Source organism: Odocoileus virginianus, chromosome 13 (genome assembly GCF_023699985.2).
Source record: "Odocoileus virginianus isolate 20LAN1187 ecotype Illinois chromosome 13, Ovbor_1.2, whole genome shotgun sequence".
Classification (NCBI taxonomy): Eukaryota; Metazoa; Chordata; class Mammalia; order Artiodactyla; family Cervidae; genus Odocoileus; species Odocoileus virginianus.
Genome location: NC_069686.1, coordinates 27,558,701 through 27,577,975, shown reverse-complemented (window position 1 = coordinate 27,577,975; position 19,275 = coordinate 27,558,701). Strand labels below are relative to the sequence as shown.

The 19,275-nt window shown below is 39.6% G+C and overlaps 1 protein-coding gene across 9 annotated transcripts in view; it reads right to left on the bottom strand.

The window, feature by feature from the left end:
- Window positions 1-19,275, bottom strand: part of RBMS1 (RNA binding motif single stranded interacting protein 1) — a 213,135-nt gene that overhangs the window by 81,669 nt on the left and 112,191 nt on the right. For 6 of the 9 annotated variants that reach the window (XM_070476140.1, XM_070476139.1, XM_070476141.1 and 3 more), the window contains one exon: window positions 11,133-11,308. In XM_070476140.1, the coding sequence (XP_070332241.1) occupies window positions 11,133-11,308 (176 nt within the window). The remainder of the gene's footprint in view (window positions 1-11,132; window positions 11,309-19,275) is intronic. The other 3 variants (XM_070476136.1, XM_070476145.1, XM_070476138.1) reach the window with 1 other exon arrangement.

The window sequence follows — 19,275 nt, the reverse complement described above, 5'->3', positions numbered from 1 at the left end:
GAAAAATTAGGAAACAAAATGTTATCTAGCCAGTTAACTAGACGGATTGCACAGGGTTACTTAAGCTAATTGAGTAATGGAGCAAAACTCAAGCCTATACGCATGGGCAGTTACAAAAATATTTTCATAATTTTTGGCTTAGATTTGGGGGTGAAGATGAAACATTTTGGAAAAACCCTTGGAAAGGATCAGTGCTTCTATCCAAATGGGCCAGGGGTCTCTCTGTTTCTAGGATCACAAATAACCACTTCTTTGTTTAAATAAACAATCCTTATGCTACCAGAAAAGAGGCATCTTTGGAAAAGATGGAACTCTGCACGTAAATGCCGATCCTTTAAATAATGTTGGTTTTTTCCATACAGGTTCCCTCACTGACAGCTGAGTAATAGAATCAGAAAGATGGTATGGCATAAAGAGAAAATAAGAAAGTCAAATGATCCTGGTCCAAAAAGCTGGTTGAGCCTAGGAGGTAAGTTTAAGCCAGGTCACTGAGGGTACAGATGGCCAGGAGGAGCAAGAGGCCATGTCCCCTGGCACAGCCCTGAACTTGGTCAGGTTTGTTTGTGTTATGAATGTACTTCCTCTCTAATTCTAGATACCCCATTTAGGGAAACTTGTCCTCCTTTCCTCCCACTCAATCCCATGGCTCTCTTACAAAATCTCTTCTCAAAAGTCTCCAGTCTGAAGCCAAATGATCCTATCAAGGGAGTTACATAGCTCGTTATTAAACAAAAAGCAACTTAAAAAAAAATTAAGTTTCTAAGACTGAACTATAAAAATTTACAAAAATAATGACATGTTAGAGGAATATATAGATCAACGGTGGCTATATAGATGGAAAGTTCCTAATATAAAGTATTCCAGCTTTGATGTATTATTTCTTTCCACTTAATAGCCACACCAAAAGCACACAAACTCATAAAGCAACAGGTACTCAATTTGAAATTTCCTGAATGTAGATGAGAATTTGCAGGCAAGAATAAAAGTTCTTCCCCTTGATCCTTATATCTGTTAATGGCACCAAACTCCCAGTTTCCTAGACTCAAAATCTCACCTTCATCTGGAATCATCTTCCTTCTTGGACTCACCCTCTTTTACATGCTGTCAAGGGACAATCCTGAAGGTATCGCCTACCTTCTCAGTGAAGCACAGGCCTTCTTTTGGGATTGAAGCCCCCCGTGACACGGTCCTAATGAAGACCAGACAAGGCAGAAGCCAGGCTTCAAACCTGGGCTTAAGCTGCTCACCCAGACTGAAAACTTAATCAAATGCCAAGCTTTTTTTGATGCCTCCGTGCTAAGTCACTTCAATCATGTCTGACTCTTTGCATCCCCATGGACTGTAGCTTGACAGGCTCCTCTGTCCATGCGATTTTCCAGGCAAGAATACTGGAGTGGGCTGCCATGCCCTCCTCCACGGGATCTTTCCCACCCATGTATCAAACCCACATCTCTTATGTCTCCTGCATTGACAGGCAGGTTCTTTATCACTAGCACCATCCAAGGACATGCAGTCACACCCTACCTTGTAACCTCTGAGTACTTTCTATCTCTCACCTGATAGACCACATTCTGGTCTATGTCTATGAGTGATGTTTATTTTCTATAAAATACATCTTATAAACATCTTAAAAACATCTTAAAAACATCTTAAAAACATCTTATAAACATCTTAAAAACATCTTATAAACATCTTAAAAACATCTTATAAACATGTAAGACAAGAACCTCCCTGAGGGTGGGAAATGTGTCTTATGCAGTGCAGGATCTAGCAAAATCAAAAAACATGATGCTTAATAAATGATGGAATTCACCACTCAATTCTACTTAATTTCTCCCCAGAAGAGGCTCGGTTTGTATTTTAATCTGGTTGATACTTGTAGTAAAGTTATAATGCTATGTTATGCCATTTTCTAAAGCACTGTTGTTTAGATTTGCTAGACGGGGGTTCCCTAAAAGAACGTTCTTTTCCTATGCACTATGCCCCTCAGGCATCGAGCAAATGCCAAACTGCATACCTCCTCTGTGCTGTGATCTGGGGCAGCCGCACACTAGACGGCTACCTGGGAGCGGAGGTCTATGTAACTGGCCGCATTAAAAGGGATTACTGTGTTAGATGTCAGGAAAGATGAGTTCCTCCTCTATCCTCTCTCCTTTGCCTTGAGCTTTTGATTCTACTAACCAGTCAACTGGACTTAAGGGAAGCTGATTTTTCTAACAAAATCTTGTTAAATCTAACATGACTGAATTTATCTCTTTCTGGATCCTTAGGAAATGAATCTTTCTATAGTCTTATGGTAAACAGCGGACTGTGGGCACTGATGAGGGGAGGATGAAGACGATGAAATGGCATTCAGAGGATATTTGGGGAAGTACAAAGCACAGTGGTTCTGAGTATGTGCTCTGGAGTCAGACTGTCCAGGCTCACACCCCAGCTCCACTATCATCAGCTGAATTATCCTGAGCAGTAAGAGAAGGAACCCTCTCTCAACTCCATCTTTAAAATAGGGATGACAGTCAGACAAAGACAAATATCAGATGATCACTTATAAAAAAAAAAGAAAAAGATGACCACTTATAAGTGGAATCTAAAAAAAAAAAAATGATATAAAAGAATGTATTTACAAAACAGAAACAGACTTACAGACATAGAAAACAAGCTTATGGTTACCAAAGGGGAAGGTGAGGGGGAGGGATAAATTGGGAATTTAGAATTAACAAGTACATCCTAATATATATAAAATGGATAAGAAAGGTCTTACTGCATTGCACAGGGAACTATATTCAGTATCTTGTAATAACCTATAACAGAAAAGAATCTGAAAAAAAATACATATTTAAATTTAAAATAATTTAAATATTAAAGTTTTATCAATTAAAAATTAATTTTAATCCATAAAAATTAATGTTAAAAATTAGTTGAAAAAATAGGGATAACAGTACCACTCATAATGTTGTTCTTAGGATTAAATAATAAAACACCTGGTGTACTTACTGGCACAAAGGATGTAGCTGAAAAGGTTAGCTGCTGCCATTATTGAGGTATTTACATATTATACAGAAATTGTTCACATGTATTTATTATAAAATGCCGATGAGGAAAGATGAGGGAGAGGTTGTAAATTTCTTATATTCATGGTAACCCTATAAGGAAATTCTAAGTCAAACTAAGCATAACTGCCAAATAAAGACTTATGCTTTTATTCTTGATGACACTACCTTCACCTTTATATAATAATTAAACACTCCCAAGCTGCTGCCAAAGAAGATGCCACAGAAATGCAAGGTTCATACAGAGGAACAGGGAAGGGACAAACATACAGTAAACTCCATCTGCTCTTACAGAGAAGGAGAGGATGTTCTGGTAAAAATTCATGTGGCCATAGCCTTTATCTTCAGGGCTGGTTTGCCAATTAACTTCTGCTAAGGCTAACACTGAAACTGATTTGCCAATAGCATGTGCAGTATCTGGGTAATACAGGGGAGAAGGCTCTTAATTATGCCCAGGAACAATAAAAAGAAATCCTTAAGAAAAGGCCAACTGACAATAAGGAGGGTTGGCTAGATCTCTACATATCCATGCCAACCAGCAGATATCACACAGAGGGTAAATTAGAAAACAGACATAATTGAGATTTTTCTGCCAAAGTATCAAATGCATGTATACATTAGGTATGGGGCAATACATAATGCTTGAGGTTTCAACTGCTTGTGATGACAATGAATGTCATTGACCTGTAGTAATTTTCAATTTTGCTGTGGTATGTATTTGAATCATGGGCACTCCTAGACAGAGGGAAGTGAGTCATGTTGCCAGTGAAGAAGCATAGCCCGTGACCTAGGGTCCATATTTCAAGAGGGTTTTGCTCCAATCGTGGAGCAGCGATTCTCAAGAAGGAATTCAATACTGTGTACATTTTTGAAAATTGATCACTCCTTTAAAAAAGCCAACTGACATTTCTAATGATGAAAGGGAAGAAAAAGCAGAGAGCTGTAGGAAAGAGATGGTTCTCTAATAGAAAGCAGGTATTTGTGGGGATTTTTTTTTTGGATGCTGAAATTATGTCTGTGAAATTCTGGGATTTCCAAGTCTTCAGATTATATCTTAGCATATCAAAGATCTATTGTACATAAAGTATTTCTTAAAGTGCCAGAATTCTTTGGGAAAATGAAGCCATTAACATGAACAAGAAAAAAATTCTATATGCTTATCCAAGGGATGAACAGGAGATTTAGTTAAATACACACTGTTCCTCCTAAACTCTGAAATCGGCTGTGACTTCCATTTTTAGAAGAAAAGATCACAAGATGATATATATCTTGCTCAGTGTCTAAAGCATCGTGTTTTTCTCTTTGACTACACATATCCTTACTAGAATATTATCCATGAAGAAAGAGTTAAATTACAATTAGTGACTAAATATTTTGATGCAACAGATTGGCATGCCTTTTTAAAAGGGTGACATAAAGTCTGAAAAACACATCTTACATCATATTTTTCAGAAAATGCTCAATTTTCTTGGTCTAAGTCCTCACCGAGTTATTATATGTCATCCCCTTATGCTAGGAATAATAAAAGAAACCAAGTCCTAGAAAGTATTGCTGTTAGTATTTTATTTTGAGAATCTTCTAGATCAATGAAGAAAGAATCATTGAGAGGATAAAAATCACCTGCGTAAAGAACAAAAACAATTGGAACTTAAAAGAAACCCTATTATTTATTATATAAATAAAACCTGTATATGGGCAAGGAGCTACACAATAGCAACAGAAAGAAAAACGGCATGCATTTTCTATGATTAACTGTGGCAAACATTATCTTAACTTGACTTTTGGGGAGAATTTTTTTTAAGTATGCCAGTCAATAACACTTTTTTTTTTTTTTAAGGCACACACTTGATGAGAGAAGAACTATTTTTTTTTTTAATTACTCTATGTTCCTGTTAACTTCTCTTTTTCTGGCTGTCTTTCAAAGGAAAAGAAATAAAAAATTGCTAGACATAGTTTCAGTATCTTTGTAAAATACAATTTTTAAAAAAACCTAAAAATTCAAATGGCTTTGGAATACAACACAACTCAGTATTGAAATTAATTTCAAGTATCCGAGATGCAGTCAATGCCAAAGAAAAAAATGATCTATGGGTGTTTTACTGTTGAGGCATGTGAATTAAATACACCATCACTGCCACCACTACCACTAAGAAGCTGACACTACTTCAACCAGCCTAGAAACATCACTTGAAGGGTAAATGATGCTTCAAAGAGATAGATCATCTTCTCATTTAACCCTGCTTCAAAAGCTCTGGGTTTGTAAGATTCACAAGCCTGACTTTAGAATGATACTGAATGTATGCAATACAATCTTTTGGTCCATATCTTGGCTGTCTGTACAGTTATCTGAATACTCCAGCATAAATCCATGTGAGGTGTGTGTGTTTCTTCTCTAAGGTAACTGTACTAATAGCTCAGGGTATGTTCGGGCTTCTTGGACTGAGTCATCTGGGGGATGCCTACATAGCCTTGGATCACCTGGCTTTAAATTTTCTCATTGATTTGAAAGTGAGTGAGAATCAGATCACTTGGGTGATTTTTCCTACTTCATCAGAGGATGCTTTGTTTTGTTTCAATTTAAGGTCTTCCCATTTCACAGAGTAAATTCCAAAGGACTTCATATATACCCGGGATTTCCTAATAGTGGGTCTGGTAGACCTACTGTTACTTTCAGAGTTTAACTTCATATTAGGGTTAACAGTGGATCATTTAAGCATAAAAAAACTAAATTTATCTTACTAGAAAACCTTCACTTCCAAACTTACCCTAAAAATAGCCTAATGATTTTGAAATAAAAGGGATGATCATTTTATTCTTGGATAGAGAAAAAAGAACGTTTAGCTCATAGACTGTTTAAGAAATTTTAGTTACAGAGATAGATGGAAATGTATAAAGAATTATTCCTTATTATTTCAAGTTCTCCATTTACCTAATAGTTGCCCTGACTTTTTCAGTCAGAACTTAAAATAGTCTTTTAACATCAGTGTTCAACAAAAAAAAACTAGTGGAGTTTTAGGAGAGTTTCAGGAGAGTACTTAGTTCATTGGGGGCTGTTTGTAGGTTGCATGAATGAATAAAAGTATGGCCCATCTGGGGAACACAGGGGAGGCTGGAGTTTAGGGTGTGAGAGAGAATCAATGAGTGTCTATGCCCTTCATGTCTTCTCTCTCAGTAAGTGCGACTCACATTTTCATTTTATTCAGAGCTAAAACCTTACAGTCATTTTAAATCCTGCTTCAGTCCCTGGGTCTCTATCTCTAGGGTGCCCCTCCCCTCCATCTTTCATTACAGCCCCAGATGAGGGTCGTGCTAACTTGACTCATGAGAGCCCCCTTCTCCAAGCCAACCTGTTGACTTGCGGCCTAATTACCATTTTGAGAAAGAGAGAAAAAGAAAACACAGAACTGTGTTTCTCTTCCACTCCAAGGACTAGCTTCTCCTCTGAAACTAAAGAATAAACTCCAAAAGTTTTAGCTTATTATTCAGTGCTAACAATATGCTACCAACCTGCTTCTCTCTGCTCTACACCCACTCTCCCCGCTCCGGACACCAGAAGCCCTGGCTAACAAACAACAGCTAAATGACAGTTATGCACCAAGAAGAGCTCTTTGTGCTTTTTTAAACATCCAAGCATGCTCATATCGCCTGGGTCCTCTCAGAGGCCTGGAGGACACTATTATTTCCATCCTGCATGAAATCGTCCTTCTTTCTGGTTTAGCATCATCTCCTCCCTGGAAGCAACCCCAATTCCCTGGCATTGGGGTTAATGAACAGTCTTCTGACTCCTCCCAGAACACTGCACTGATTATAACATTTACTTTATTCTGTCTCAAATTAGGGCTGGCTGTTTATGTCTGCCTCTGTTGATCTGTCCTGCTTTTTCCGCTTCGCCTTTTTAAGAGTTGCATTGTATTCAAAAGAATAAAGAAAACTTGCAGAGAACAGAAAACAAAGGGCTAGAAAATGAAAATATACTGGGTATTACAACCAGGGAATCATATTTCAAAAATATTTCCTTTTAATTAGTACTAGTAATGTTATAAGCTAAATTTAATTTCACATTTATATAAAAATCATGCTTTATTTCATTGTGAAATGAATTCAATATCTGTTGAATGAAAGGGGGGAAAACAAAAACAACTGGTTGACCAAAGACTGGTTTGGGAATGAGAGAAAGGTTACAGAAGGTAGGAAGAGAAGAAACATCTCATTTTGCCTTAATATCACTACACTGTTTTTCCTTTGGCTCAGCTGGTAAAGAATCTGCCTGCAGCACAGGAGGTCTGGGTTCAATCCCTGGTTTGGGAAAATTCCCTGGAGAAGGAAATGGCAACCCGCTCCAGTAGCCTGGGAAATCCCATAGACAAAGAAGCCTGGTGGGCTATAGCCTGTGGGGTCACAAGAGTCAGACACGCCTTAGCAACTAAACCACAGCCACCATGAAGCTGCTGATACACTGAGTTATGTAGACCCTTCCATGTGATGTCAATACCACAGTAATGCCTAGCCTCAGCCAACAGAGACCCACATATCTGCCCCCACTGCAAACCAGGAAGAACTATGTACCAAACCTTGTACCAAATGTTGTTTCTAAATCTTCAGGAAAAAATAGTTTGGACACAATAAAGGACTTTACATCACTATGACAAGGAGTAAATCAGGGAGGAGTGGCAATGAGATGGAACTAGTATTTAGTGTTTCCTTCTCCCTCCCCCGGCTCCCCCAAAAAGCTCCAGCGAGAGAAGGCTGGTGATTTTTGTCAAGGTAGCCTATGGGCATTTTGTCAAATGCCCTGGCTTTCTCAGCTTTCAGGATTGGAATCTGCTATTTTCTTCTTACTTTAAGATGTAGGACTATATGTAATTAAAATGTATTCCAGCAGTTGGGATTTTGAGGAGCCAAGGGCTCAGTCATGGGAAGACAAATACGTGTTCAATTATAAAAGAGTTTTGATGATCCTAAAATGTGGACCAGTTCCTTTGCTTATATTACTCAATTTAGTTCTAGTCACCACCTCATGATATAAGCATCATCTGACCCATTATACAGGTTACTGACAGATGAGGTACTTGCTTAGCACTGTGGTAGGTAACTCTGGGATACCATGAGTAGTAGTCATGGTACCAAGGTAGTCATGCCACCTTGACTACCATGATTTTATACTGTAGGTAAGAAAGCCATGAAGATGGTTTGCTGTTAGCTAGGGCGGCTGAGCTGCCTTCATCAAATGCTTTTAGAAAATGGACCTACTCTTACTCCGTGTCACCTGACCACCATCACCAGAGTCACATGCCTGCCCGGTCCTTGAGGCCAGTCTCCTTCAAGTAACCTAAACTGGTGGCCGTCCAGCACGAGCCCCTTCCTCTTGGCCATGAGGACCCTCTCTTTACGTTGTCCTGAGTCCCTCTGTAACTTGGAAAGAGGCTGCTTTTCCATCGTCACCTTTGTGTTGACATCTGCTTTTTCACCATCATTTTTTCTAACATTATAGCATCTGTATATTCTACTCCAAACACAGCGTTTTAAAAAATACTTTTGGTTTCTCTCTCCAGTTTTCACAACCCTCATGTCATTCCTGCCTTTAGGTTTCATGCATTGTTTGTACATTATTGAGTCCCTATTACAAATGTTCTTAGGCATCTTTTTCCATTTATCTGTTAGATAACCCTCAAAAACATACAAGTCCTCTAGAGATTAAAATTGTTTGTTTCTATTGTTGCCCCTCCTACAATTCAGCTCATTAGGTCAATTTGTAAATGACAGTCCTAAATTTTAATTTCTAATATATATTTCCTTTTTTAGAGCTATGAGTTTACACCTATCTTTTCTGAGACGCTTCTGAAACTTTTCTAAAAACTCTCTAATTACGTCCACTGGGTTTTTTAAGCTCTAGGATGAGTCACTTTCCCATAAGGGTTCTTGTCACTTCCATGTCGCCAACTAGCTATTCTTTATGGGAAACAATCAAGTCCAGAACAGGAATGCCCTTTTTTGCTCTCTCTCTACATTCTGAGACACAAAACTGTCAACAAGACAAATCTGGTACTTATTAGATGCTCTATGTTAAATGGAATGAAGCTCTCAACAGATATTGACATAGAATTCTCTATTACTGTGTATCTTGCGTCTGTATAACACATAAAGAAAACTACCACTGGAGCTAACTATTGAACTTGGGGTTTTGCAAATGATAGGAGAAAGTAAGTGGCAAACTGTTATTGCTGTTATTGATAACAGCAAAGAGACTGATATCTACTGAAGTCTCTACAAGCTGAGAAAATCCACATTCGTCAAAGAGGATGAATTATCTAGGACAGATGATCAAATGCTCTTCTGCTGCATCTGGGACACGATTTAACTCAGTTGAAAAAAAAAACAAAAAAACTTCTGGTTTAATTTTTTGAACACAGATTTACTGTACATAAAACATGGTATTGGTCTATTGTGGTTGTTCAATTCTATCTTTGTGTTAAAACTCACCTTACGTGCTGCTTCCAAACTAGCTGAAGGAAAAATCTGTCTTCTGAAATCTTGCCCCCTTCTCTTAGACCTCAAACATGTGAGGCTTATCTTGACTCTACTGTTCCCTACGAAGTTGTATTTTTAGCTCCTTAGACTTTAGGGTGCTCTATCTACCTGTAATTATGCTGCAAAAACCTAGGAAGATGCCGGTAAAGGCCAGCAGCAGACAAGATAGCAAAAGGCTTATTTGTGGTCGTGAACAGCTGCAACAGGGCAGGGCGCGCCTGGCAGAGTTCCTTCTGACTCTGGTCAGCAGGACAAACCCCAAGAGCCGGACTTGCTTTCAAAGTCATCCTGAGCACAGGACATTATTTCACCGCCCTGGAAGCAAAGGCTGCAGTCCAAGTCCAAAGGGGCTGATGAGAAGGGTAACATGGGAAAGGCCCAGGGAGGGTGCTGAGGACGATGTCCTTCAAAAGGCTCTCTGGATCCTGACAAGCCATCTCTCACCGTCCCACACTCCTCTCTAAAAACACCACAGAGCAAAACCACCACCACTCCTGATGGAAAGCCAGATGTTACTTTTAGTTCCGGTTTGGAAACGCTGCCCAAGTAAGTTTTAAGATTTTTTTTTTTCCCTTAAAGCAAGAAGTAATGAATTTATATTTTACCAGGATAACGGAAATAAGATGCTCTTAACCAGATGTTTAGAAATGGAACTACTTTCCAGGGAACAGGAAACATTCTTTAGTGGACATCCTTTTCCACAGTTACATAAAATTCCATTTGTGAAGGACCATGATTGTCTCTGGGTAAATAACAGATGCTGCTGCATGCGCAGGGTTTTATAGCTAAAGTGATTAGAGGTGTTCTTAGTCTTTATACAGTGATGCTTGCAATGCACAAAGCTTCTGGCTCCTTGGTTTCAATTAGTGCTTTCTTTGTGAGCTAATGCAATTGCAGCCAAGTAGCATATTTCTATTCTATTCCTCGACAACATTAGCATAGAACGCACATTTCCTTTGGGACAAAGCGACACACATGTGCCCCTCTCTTCCCAGGACACAACAAGGGTGGCAGCAGGAAGAGGAATAGGAACTTGAGGAGTAAGAATGTCCAGAGCCGAGCGTGAGCAACTCGAACCACAAAACTACAGGCTGAGTGAAGACAGATCACCGCTGCCCCACTGGAATTAAGAGTTTATACACATTTAGAATTAGGCTAGATGGGAACTACCTTTCTGACAAACAGTGACAACTGAAGCTTCTCTTAAGGATGAGACCTACTGGCCCCTAGACATGCCTCCACAAAAGCAAAAGCACTCCTCAAAAGGAACCAGCCGTGTTTTCAAATCATTCATATTCTCCTTCTCATGTGCCAACAAAGGCAAATTCTACTGAGAAAATGCTCCAATTAATTTTGTTATATAGGCACCCTGTTGATGTTAATGCTGGCTGAGCAAGTGTCCAAGGACTCAAAACTTAGAAACCCTGTCCACTGTGACCGTAATGAGGATTCACAGATTTGTACTAAACCTCTCTTAAAACACAATTTATATCACTCTGTAATATGATCAAGGAGGTATCTAGGCGCTAAAAAACCTCAAGAAGCTCTACTTACGGCTGACACAGCTTCACCAGGTCCTGGTCCGTGGTGTTGGGAGGCAGCCCCCGGATGTAGAGGTTCGTTTTGCTCAGCTGATCCCATCCTGAGTTGCTACTGCTGCTACTGTTGTTATTACTGCTGGTGGTGCTGGGGCTGGGAGGGGCCATAGGATGGGCTGGGACCAGAGACTGCTGGAAAACAAAGACCACAGCATTAGAATGCTCCACGGAACCTGGATTCAGCACCGTTCAGTGGTTGCATGATCTCCAAACCAAGATATAAATACATATGATCTTCAGCTACTTTACTACATACATTTTAACTTACATCTTAAAAAAGATCTGTTCATTCTGCAAAAGTATTCTCTCCCTCAACATGCAATTAAAAACAGGACAACTCAGTAAACTATTCTCTACATGCCCCTGAAATAAGACTAAAACTTTGTAAGATTTTCTTTACATACTTTAAGGAATACATTCAAGACTCAAAGTGAACTTGCATAAAGTTGTGCAATAATATTTTAATATACAGTCATTCAGAAATCACTGGACTTCTGAAAGGTTTTCAAATGCTGAAAAACACTTCATTGAAAGTTGCTCACAATTTTATTGAGATGATTCTTAGTGATTAAAAAAGAAAAAAAAAAGATTACTCTTCAAGTGTCAGAAAGTTAGAGTTCAGTCAAGATGCTCAAATAACGAAGACTTCACCTTGTTCTAAGACAGACCCACAGCTTCTCTGAGACATCTGGACAAGATTCACAGGTCAGCTGCCTTTCGCTCTGGCTAACCTTGTGAAATTTAACTCCTGTGAGAATGGAGCAGAAGCTGGAAACATTCCCAGGCCTGGCAGCAACCAACATTCACTTCTGTAAAGCCTGCAAGCCAGGGCTCAGTGTGGTTTTAGCCACCTAGGAAGACCGTCTGAAAATGTACTCACACCAGATAATTGTTAACCAACTGAAAGAAACCACAGTTCTCCATCCCTGTGCCACACACCTGACCTTTGAGGAAGTGAAATGGTTCAGTGTGAGGTGAAGGTAAGCACACCCCAAAGTGTTCTCACAGCAAATGCTCTGCTATTTCACACCAGGACAGGAATTGTTTCACTTCACATCTTCTAAATAATAAATAAGACTAACCAACATGGTCCTAATAAAGGACATCACTGACACTGAACAACAGTTTGAAGATTTAAAATTAGTCACTAGACATGGATCAAAAATGTCAAACCTTAGGATTTTTACTACCACAAACAAAAAAATAAGGCATATCTAAGACACAATTCAATTCCACTTTATAGAACTCAAAAAGCAGACCTCTGGCAATACATACAACCCTGCTCACCTTGTTGGCCATCTCAACGCCCCAGGATAGATTGTCCAGCTTTGCACCATGTTTCTGCCTTGGCCATCCTAACGCCACAGTATCCTGGGGCATGGGGCTCCTCGTGGATCTAGACATGAAACGTATACTATACAGACGTTTCTTTTCACTCCCCAGGATCCTTGCTAAAATCACAGCCCAAACACCACTTTATCTCAAGGGACTGTTTTTCAAAAAGGAGTGTTGCCAGAAGGGTTAACAATAGTCAATGTATTAATGAAGGCTGAACTTGAACCAGGAACATCAGCAATGCTTAACCCCAGTGAAACCTGCCTGAGATCATATCCTATCAAATCTATTCGATTTATGCCCTTAATAAGCAGGTGAACTCAAACCCTTTGCTGTCATCCCTTGTGTTTCTCTAAGAGGTAAAAACTGCTTTCCAGGTATAAACTAAGCCTTGTCTCTTGCACGGATGGCACTGCAGACCCCTATCTGGGCCACCAAGAGGTCTGTGTTCCTTCTCCAAGGTCATTCAATAAAACTGCCGGCTGATACCTGCAATCAGCCAGGTGCCCCCTCTTTCTTTCTTCAGTGAAGAGCAGAGGGGCTGGGACGTAACCCACACATCTGCCTCCCTGTCCCTAGCTTTCGATTTACACAAAGAACTGACAGCTGTAGATGATTAGCCAAGACTGAAATTTTTCTTAAATCACTTCTGATTAAAGTCCAAGAACCTGGTCCTTGCCACAAACGCACTGTTTCTCCCAGTAAGACCTGGTGTGTTCAGGGTGGCAGTCGGGGAAGGAAATGTGCTCACCTGGGTAAGCCTTGCAGGGGTCTGACAGAAGCTGTGGATTTCGGGTCAATGCCCACCTCTCAGGGGGATGCCATGCAAAGCCAGTGAACCATCAGGTGTTTGAAAGACTGCATTCCAAGCTGGCCTTGGCTCTTACCTCTGCTTTTCTCTGTGGGTGGAAAGTGGAGTGCCAGGCAAGGACTTTCTATCGTTAAAAGGAACACCTGGCAGCATGATTTATCAGATTTTTTTGGACATGAAGGAATAGGCTTTTATTCACATATTTGGCAGAAGTAGAAATGTGACTTACATAGCTGATCTAATATATCTTTGACAGGCCTCCCTATTTATGACAGTAATATTTTCCTACTCTGGGAAGTAGGTGGGGAGCACATACCCTTTGGTCCTCCCCACCTACACTTCAACTTACTCTCTTGGGGAAAGAAATCTCCTAGTATTCCAATCCCAGGTGGGAGAAAGGGGTTCCCGAATGCATCTCAAGGAGGATGACTGGTCTCTGGTGAATCCTGGTGACCCAAGTTTAAATTCAAAAGTATCCTAATAGCAACTGTCACAAATGGCTGATGACTAAAGAGAAGAAGCATTAAATTAGTCCAGGTTGTCAATTTTCTATTTTCTGGTGCAGAAAACTTTAGACCAAAGACTGAGTTTTTAGAACTCATTGAAATTAAAAAGTTAAATCCTAATAAAGACTGGATACATGTTCAAAGAAGAAAATTCAAACACAATAAAGGAGTTTATTCCAAAATATTCAGAATTGGTTAAGGATAACTGTAATAGCAGGGTAATAATTACTATCATATATTGCATGTTTCATATGTGCCACACACTATGCCATGTGCTGTGTTATGTATTATCTTACTTAATCCAAATGAGACAGATGCATTCTCATTCTCGCATTTTGAAGATCAGGAAACTGAGTCTCAGGAGACATTAAGTAATGTGTCACAGTCACACTTTTAGTAGGTGGCACGACTGGAATTTGAACTCAGGTCTGCTGGACAAAATGTCAAAGCCCTTAATCTGTGCCCTAAATGGCATCCAAAACACTGTCCATATCCTAAATGTGCTATTTGTATTACTTCATTTTTCTGTGCTCATCTTTCCTGCAAATTAAATGACTAAATTCCAGTTTCTCTGAAATATGATACTTAATACCATCGGTGGCTGCATTTTTAAAAAATGTCAAAGGTGCCTTTAAGTTAATTTAATGATGACACAAGTCAGCTTGTGTGTATGTGTGTTTTTTTTAAGGAAATCTTTTAAAAGGTCAGTTTTAAAGATTCTACCTTATAGATCTTTTCACTAAAAGAATTCTGCAAACAACTTTGGAAAATTACAGCATATTACAGATGAACATCAGAGTCATCATTTTAGGAAGGCTCCACTCAACAAAAGAATGAAACTCTCACTCCCAGACTGAAATACAAACCCTGACAAGTCCTTACCTTACTTAGGAGCCTGCTGATCAATTCAAAGCAATTACATTTTACAGTCACATGCCTCAACAGCATGAACAGCAAACTCAGGGAGAGAAAAAAGCTTGTAAGTGGATGATACTTTACCAAACTTCATTTTCATTGGTGGCTGTCCTTTTACATTTTGCCTCTCAAGACCCCTAAGCTGCCCCCAAATTTGAAAAGACACCCCCCTCCCCCACCGCCAACTTTTCACCCACTGGATGAAGCATGTAGACAATTTTCACAAATTCAACCTATTTATTTAAGAAACTGGATGGCTGAATGACCACCACTAAGTGATGGCTCACCCTACAAGATCCAAGAAGTCTATCCCAGTCTTCTCTGGTCTAATCTCACTGCTTCAGTTCAGGCAAACAATATACCTAGCAAATTGTCATCCAAGGTGAAAAACAAGCTAATTCAGTTTTCACAATGACATTTATTAATAACTGGGCTAAATTCTCATGCAGAGTTGATGACGAATAATTGGGTGGCTGTTAGCAGAGCTTCTCTGCATTCCCTGTAGGAGTGGGTGTGGCATCAGCAGGAAGAGTGCTTGTCAGCACTCAGGGAGGACTTCCTGTGTGGACCACAATCAGGGAGGACTTCCTGTGTGGACAGCTCTGATGCCTCCATCAAAGCAGGAAGACCCGCTCACATCCTAAACTAAAAGACGCCTGGCACACAGCAACTATACATACGGTAAATCTATTTCACTCCCATCACATCATCCCTATTCCAACACACACTAAGAAGCCTCTTCTGTATAAATGCAAGTCTAAAAGTATTTTTTTTTAAAGGGATTAGCTGTGTGTGAACTAAAAATATGTTAGTAATCATGTACATTGTTGCAGATTTCTATTCAGCAAAGACAATTAAAAAGACTGGTCACTATAAATTCTATTGTCTTATTTCCTTCCTATTTCTAGTAGGCTAAAGAATAGTGCACTGACCAATTTTATAGTTGAAGTGGTTCTTCCCCCACCCCCACCTCCCCATTTAGTAACTTCCCTAAGAATATATTTTGAAGGGAAAGGAAATCTAGTACCTCCCTTTTAATTACCTTCAAGTCTTCTTTAAGGCTGTCATCCTTATAGTTGAAGATTATAGTCCATAATCCCTGTCTCCACCCTGCCACCCCTACACACGCACGCACACACACACACACACACATACACACAGAGGGACAGATAGACACCCACTGTCAGACAGCAGGGAGGTCTACCACCTCAACTATTTCTTTATCCAGTAATCACCACAGTCATTCCTGAGAGCAGACTGGAGTCATAGACATCATTTCTCCAAGACACAGTATAATATCAAACCTGCCATGAACAGAGCACTGTACAAAGGCACTGTCTACCAGACTAGCTCCATACACTGGTTCTTCTCTTTTAACTTTCAATATGTAAAGGAATTTAATACTTTAAGGGAATTGTGGAACGGGACGGGGTGGGGCATGGAGAGCACGTGAATGGGCTAATTTTCACTACCGTCAGGGCATCTTTGTTGGTTTGTGTCCTTTTAGACATCTGAGTGGCTCCAAAAGGGCTAGGAATGATGGCTGAGAAAGAAAGTTTCTGGCACAGGCAGCTGGGAAAGTACACAGCTGAGAAGTGGGAGGTGAGTTAGTGAGAGATGAGAAGCTGGTCAGGAAGCAGATGTTCTTCCGGGTGGGCCAGGAGGCGAAAGGACGGCACCGGCAGTAACTAAGAACAATGGTGCCCCTTCACACATGCAAGGTCTTACTCACCATCCATCACGTGGGAAGGAGGACAAATGGGCAGATATCAGTTAATCCCACTGGATGCCAGGATATCAAAGCTTAAGGTCACAAAGCTAATTAGCTAATGAACTAGCTCTCACACTGTCACTATCCCTTGTTTGGAAACAAACTTTGTAGCCTCGAACTATGAAACTGAGCAATAGGTTATTCAGTATTTTTTGCTGGATTATGTCTGGTGAAGCAAAGAGGTTCATGTTATTATGTGAGCTAAAAGTAAAAATTTCTAAGACTTCATAATTAATATTCTCTAAGATACTTATCAAATCTGATCCTTAAGTGTAAAGTTGCAATCTCTACCTAGAAGTCTCTTAAATCCTCAATCTCTTTACCTAAGCATCGTTCTCTTAAGCTTTGGATAAAAAATAAATAAATTTAAGATGTGCACTGAAATTTTAAAATGTACCATTCTGATGATTGATGTGGACAATGGAGGAAGTGAATGCATGTGTGGCAGCCAGGACAGGTAGGAAATCTCTGAATCTCCCTCTCAGTTTTGTTGTAAACCTAAAACTGCTTAAAAAAAAAAAAGTCTTTAAAAAGCAAATAAATCAACATTAAGATATCAGACTGAAGGTATTAAATATAAGTTATTCACCGAAAACTGTGAGGGGCCTATGACAATGGCCTCAAAACTTCCCCACCAGAAAGCACATTCATTGGGAAGAAAAAGCTTTTAACAGTGGGCTCCTGGCCTCATCTGCCCTTAACTGCATCACGTTTAACGGTGTGACATGGTATGGTTTCTAAAAACAGTTACAGTTCAACCAAGGCAAGACCAGGGATGAAAGGGCCTGGGGCAGAAAGGCTGAAGAAGGCTTCACCAAGGGGGTAGATAGCTAAGTGAGCTGAATATTAATGGCAAGTCATTAAAAACAGAGGAAGGGCAGTTCCGAAAGGGATGGGTGTGTGAGGAGAGAAGTACCGACAAAGATACGGAAAGGATGGCTCATTTTTCATGAAAGCCAGGGAAAAGACCAACCCTGGCTGGCTCAAGGGTATGCCAGAGCAGGGTGATGTCTGCGGAGGAGAAGGGACAGGGGGATGACACTAGAAAGGCAGCCAAGATTACCTAGAAATCAAGAGAAAATATGGACATAACGTCACACATGACTGCTCAGTCTCACAGGGAGAAAAGAAAATTTAAATGATAAATGAAGAGCATAGCTTGTGGAAAACATAAAACAAAGTAAATTTTTCCCCCTCCTCTCTATAAAAAGGTATACAGGCAAGAAAAGTGACTGAATGGAAAAATATCTGGATTCCAATCTTGTCTTGGCCAGTAACTGGAATGTCATCTCTGGACCTCACAGTTCCTCGCCTGGGAAATGAGCAAATTGCACTGGGTGATTTCTAAGCTTCCCTCCACTTCCAGATTCTAGGATGGATAATGCTTCTTGCTGTCTCCAGCTAAGGTATGTCACGACCAAACTTAGCCAGGTTCCTGGTACTCTTATTTACCTGCGCCACTAGTTGAGAAATGGAGTAAGGGGTTGAATCAGCAAACCCGAGAAGCTACAGGTGCAGATAAACGACAGACAGGAGTTGCACTGTGGTCGCAACTCCCTACATCACTCAGGCCAAGCACAGAGTCCCTATTAGTCACAGATGTTTATGAGGAAATACTACAAACATGGAAGCTATGCTAAGATTAAAACTAAGGTTTAAAGAAACAAATTTTAGAAGTTTTTAAAATATAATATTCACAGTTCTTAGAGCCAGGGTGGTCTTAAAAAATATTATACCTGAAATTGCCTTAATAATGTCGACCTGAGACTTTATGCTGGTTAACAGCTTCATATCTCTTTGTTTCAATAGGTAATCAGTAAAAAGCTGCATTTCATGTTCTACTTAATCCCACATATAAAAATGACCATGTAATAGCTCCAAAATCACCCTAAAAGAAAGTTCCTAACAACCAGCTATGTTCCACACAGTAAACAAAAAATCCTGCCAAACTGCAGGTACAAAACGGATTACTCTTCTGGATTCTGAAAGCAGGTGCATGGAGTATTTTTATTCTCATTCTGGGTCTCAAATGAAGAATTTTCAAATCCACACCCATTATGTTCCTCGACACAGAGCCCTGTGAAGGGACAAGAACAGACTCTTCCTTTTTACACAAAATAAACTGAAAAAAGGAAATTTCCTAAGGGAAGTGCAGGGTTTACCTTTATCATGACAGCTCAGACACCTCTGCAAAGCCTGAATTTCCTGCTTCACCCCAATGAAGTGAGCATGCCATCATGGACAACTTCCTTCCATCTGTTTTTAAAAGTCTATGTACAGTACAGTTTGTATCTTCTAGCATTTCTTGTAAGTAAAGAATTATCGCTGAGATTGCAAAGTCCTCAGGGTGGAAACTACCTATTTAAAAATATACTTTCTTCACACTATACAATACTTACTGAAAGTACTGTAAAGTGATTAACTAAACATAAAGTTTAAAAAGTGATTATGAGCCAGCTTACCCCCCAAAAAAACCCCAAATGAATTTATTCAAGGTATTCTTTTTTTTTTTTCAAGATGCAAAGGGACATGTTTTGAATAAGCTGGGAGTATTATGGGTTTCACAAATTAGCCCCTGGAGAAAAAAGCATTATTTCTACTTTCAGGAAACTGAATATCTGAAATCTTCCCATAATAATCATTAAAAAAAAAAAAGAAATCTTATCTGACAGTGTTGTGATTTGTATACAGTCAAAGTAACACATCAACAGGAAAAAAAAATTGAGTTAATACAACTCAGAAAAATTAACAGTCACATTTC